The 4,429-nt window shown below is 35.2% G+C and overlaps 1 protein-coding gene across 1 annotated transcript; it reads right to left on the bottom strand.

Annotated features, from left to right (window-relative positions):
- Positions 846 to 2,534, bottom strand: LOC107647048 (spermidine coumaroyl-CoA acyltransferase). The gene has a single exon (XM_016351197.2). The coding sequence runs from the start codon at positions 2,431 to 2,433 to the stop codon at positions 1,060 to 1,062; it is 1,374 nt and encodes a 457-aa protein (XP_016206683.1). The 5' UTR covers positions 2,434 to 2,534; the 3' UTR covers positions 846 to 1,059.

The following is a 4,429-nucleotide window of genomic DNA, read 5'->3' as shown; positions in this document are numbered from 1 at the left end:
TTTGTGCTGGTTAGCTGCACCTTGCAGAGTGACTATGGTTCTGTCATTGTTACCAGCGACTTGGTTTTCTTGCTCAGATTCGGATGCTGTATTTCCGTCCTTGTTTAGATCGTCCACCATCATGGGTTGATCTCCCAGGTCCTCGGCAACGTCGCCAATATTACGTAGGTAACCTGAGATAAGTGGATTGGACTCGAAGGGTTGGCCCAAACGTCAAAAGAAGGTGAACTCTGACTTGCTCGCGCTCGGGAGCCGTCGTCCGAGTTGTGTATTTTAGAGAATGGGGGGTGGTACCTACAAAGACACTCTGATGTCTAAGTTAGCAAAGGGGGTAAGCAGGTTTAGAGAGTATTGGAACTTAGAGATACCTGAGGGGTGTCAGTATATTTATAGTGGTGATCCAATAACCACCGTTGGAGTAGTTCCACTTCTGGGGGTGGATAACCGTCCCTTTATCTTAGGGTTGTTGAGATAGTACTCCTAAAAGTCGGTTGAGAGATTTTTGGAGATAGTTACTTATTTGAATAAGTGTTATCTGCCAACTCACCTCGATCCCGACCTCTTTGGAGAGGAATCTATGTCGAGCCCGACCTCTTTAGAAGAGGTCGGGTGGGTGGTGAAAGCCAATCTTTAAATTGTGTCTTTTTGACTTACTTGAACCTGGACCATGGTATTAGACCAGAATATGAACAACTCTAACATTTTTATTATTATAAATTTAAAAAACAGAAATATCGAATATCGATTGGAAAAAATATTACAAAGTCAAACCTTTCGAATTATATTGTTCTTTGCACATAATGAGAAATTTAGAAACCCATGAAAAATATAAGAACGATAAAGAATTGTAAAAAGCATAACTAAAATCTTTCACTCCATGTCTTCTTTACAACAAACTAGGATAAAGTTGAATTTCCCTTCGTTGAAATGGGTATAGTAATAAACACAATCAAATCTTATTCCATTGACTTATAAAATATAAACAAACATGAAATTACTATATTGCCCTCTACAGACACCACACAATTAGAACATGATGAATTGAAATACATCTAACGCCTATGGTTTAGTAATAAGAGCTTCAATCTCGTTCCTAAACTTGGGCATGGCAGCATTGGGGAGTGACACAAAGATCCTAGCACCTCCATCCATTGAAGGATCCAAGCTACTCGGAGATGAGAAAATACACAAATGCAATTTATCAAACAAACCACATGGGGCAGGAACAAAATTCACCGGTTGTGTCCATCCTAAATCCATGTTCTTTGAAAAACCCAAATGTTTCCAGTCTGTCAAAACCATGCACGCACCCCTTCCATCGTAATCGAAATCGTCGTCGGCCGCCGTCGCCGACGTGTCGATCATTCTCTTGACGTACTCCTTTGTCTGAGCAACCTTCTTAGTTTCTTTGATGACCTTCGCTACATGGGAGAGTGGTCTTTCGTTGACTTCTCTAGCAGTCAACACAATATTTGCATCCACAGCAATATTCCCATAATACCCTTTAGCCAAAGGAGGATCAAGAAGGTCCTTTCTTATCCCTACTATGATAGTCAACATAACTTTACCATCACTGTTCAATTTCAAAGTTCTTGTTCTTGCCCTCCAAACATAGGAAGCAAGAGACTCAAAACTTGTGAAGCTTTCTTCCATGTTATTGTTTTGGTCACTAATAGTTTCCTTCATCAAACTCATCTTGAGCCTTTTTATGCTCTCATTGTCAACTTTAAAGCATGCGTGAACAAGTTTTTTGGTGGGCAAATAAGGTGAGACTGCGGCAGAAGACTCATCCATAGGAATCTCCAAGGGCATTTTGGTAATTGACCCAACAAGCTTTTCTCTCTCCCATGCAGGCTTCACCGATGGCTCGGTTTTTCCACTTGCAAATTCGGCTATGGCTTGCAAGAATTGAGATTTTCCACTCCCATCAATTATAGCATGTGAGGTTCCTAAGCCAATTGTGAAACCCCCACATAGAAACTTGGTTACCTTGATCAACAAAGGGTATAATTGGAAACCATGTTCATCTTCAGAAGGAAGATCAAGTACCAAGTGTTTTGCAATCTCTGTGTTACTACCATCAAGGTAGTGAAGAGAAGAAAGGTTGCAATTAGCAATGGCTTCTACAAAGGGAACTCCATTTGCATTGCAATTAACTCTAAGTTTCCCATCAGCATGTTTTACTATTCTACCCGCCAAAGGGTAGTAATAAAACAAAGCCTTTGAGAGTGCTTCTTTGATCATAAGGGCAGGGTCATTTTGGTCATTTTTCGGTGATTGATATATTTGAACAATATGGCATAGGCCATTGTTATCAGCTCTATTATCAAGTGCAGAGAGTGAAATGTTGCCATTTGGTGTGGGTTTTGATGGTTTCACATAAACAATTTGTTTAATGTCAAACTTTAGGGTTCTCTTATGATGATTTGCCATGGAAATTAAAATTGTGTATGTGTGGATGAATTTGGTGAAAGATTCTATGTTACTGAGATTTGAGATATGAGAAATGGTTTAGTGAGATTTGAGAGATATGAGAGGTGGTTTATATAATAACACTAGGTAGATGAACCTTCTTGTCGCCGTGGCCATCATTCATAAACTAAATTATCTTTATTATTAGTTTTAATCATGTCTTAAAAACTTGAGGGTTTTTTTTTTAATATAACAAACTTTGTTTACTAAAAATGAAGAAATTAAAAAGGAAAAAGTACAAGAGTTAACTTTTTAATATTAGCCAATTTTAAAATTTAGATTTATAATTTAAAATTTATAATTAAAAGTTTATGATAAAATCTACGATTTAAAAAAATTAAAATAATTTTAAAGATATTAACTGATGTTGATTCAAAAAAAATTGTTCTTTATTAGTATTACTCGTTAAACATATAGAAGAATCCTACAATGATTAATGTTTGTGTGCGTGTACTAACTTATGTAGTTAAGTAAACTATGGAAGGGGAAAAAATTAACTTCAATTAATTAATGTTTGTCTAGATTTAACTTTCATTTTTGTTTATAATGTAAAAAAAAATTATTTAATAAAAAAGAAATAAGTGTAAATGTTTGTAATATATATACTTAGAGATATTCTCCACATCCAAACAATTTTGACATCCAAGTTCATTCAAACAATTTTAGGTCACGAGCTTTTTCCGCTTTCTTCTTTCCTCACGCTTCTTCTCTTCTTCTTCTCTTCTTTTCTGCGCTTCTTCTTCTTCTTCTCACGCTCGTTTACGCATGGAGCGTCTTCTTCTTCGTTTTCTTCTTCGCGTTCCTCCTCCTCCTCATTCTCCTCCTTTTTTTTTGCGTTCCTTCTTCTTCACGTGTTTCTCCTTATCGTCATTCTTTTGTGGTTGTTGCTGCTGTATTTTTTTGTCTTTTCCTCTTTCTCTCCCTGGTGAAGAAGCAGTAGAAAATGAGGAGGAATAGTTTTGAATTATGCAGAACAGAAATGAACCGAACATGTTATTATGGTCAAACAATTGTATAGTACTAAATGAACGAAACATGATCCATTATATAAAATCAAATTCAAACAGCTTTCGCCTAATGAACCGAACACGTACTCATGATGAAACAGTTGTATAATACTGAATGAACGAAACATAATCCATTATATAAAATCAAATTCAAATAACTTTCTGCATAATGAACCAAATACGTACTCATGGTGAAACAATTGTATAGTACTGAAGGAACGAAACATAATCCATTATATAAAATCAAATTCAAACAGCTTTATGCATAATGAACCAAACACGTACTCATGATAAAACAATTGTATAGTACTGAAGGAACGAAACATAATCCATTATATAAAATCAAATTCAAACAGCTTTCTGCATAATGAACCGAACACGTACTCATGGTGAAACAATTGTATAGTACTGAATAAACGAAACATAATCCATTATATAAGATCAAATTCGAAACGTCTTTGTCTACAATTTAGAGATTATCAATTCAATTCAATTCAATTCAGATTCATAACACATGCGTCCATTCAATTTAGCAATTGCATTCCATTCAATTCGATTGAAAAAATAATCCATTAGCAAAATGTTGGTGTTGTTGGTGATAATGATAACGAAAAAGGAGAAGAAGAAGAAGAAGGAGGAAGAGGAAGAGGAGAAGGAGAAGAAACAGAAGAAGAAAAAGAAAGAGGAGGACAAGATGATATACGTGAATTTGAAAGAAGAAGATAATGATATATGCGTATATTTGAAAGAAGAAGATAAAGCGCGTGTAATGATGTTCTTTTAATGAAAATGATTTTTGTTAATATTGAACCTACTTAAATAAAATTTGAATGAAAAAATACTTACTTGTATAGCATAGCCCATATACTTATACTTAGCTTTAAGGACATAAATATTTCTCATCACCTAAATAGTGACGAATAATTAAATTGGACATGAGATTATTTATG

The sequence above is a fragment of the Arachis ipaensis genome, chromosome B01, assembly GCF_000816755.2.
Source record: "Arachis ipaensis cultivar K30076 chromosome B01, Araip1.1, whole genome shotgun sequence".
Classification (NCBI taxonomy): Eukaryota; Viridiplantae; Streptophyta; class Magnoliopsida; order Fabales; family Fabaceae; genus Arachis; species Arachis ipaensis.
Note: the sequence above shows the minus strand (reverse complement) of the source record. Positions and strands in the feature narration are given on the sequence as shown.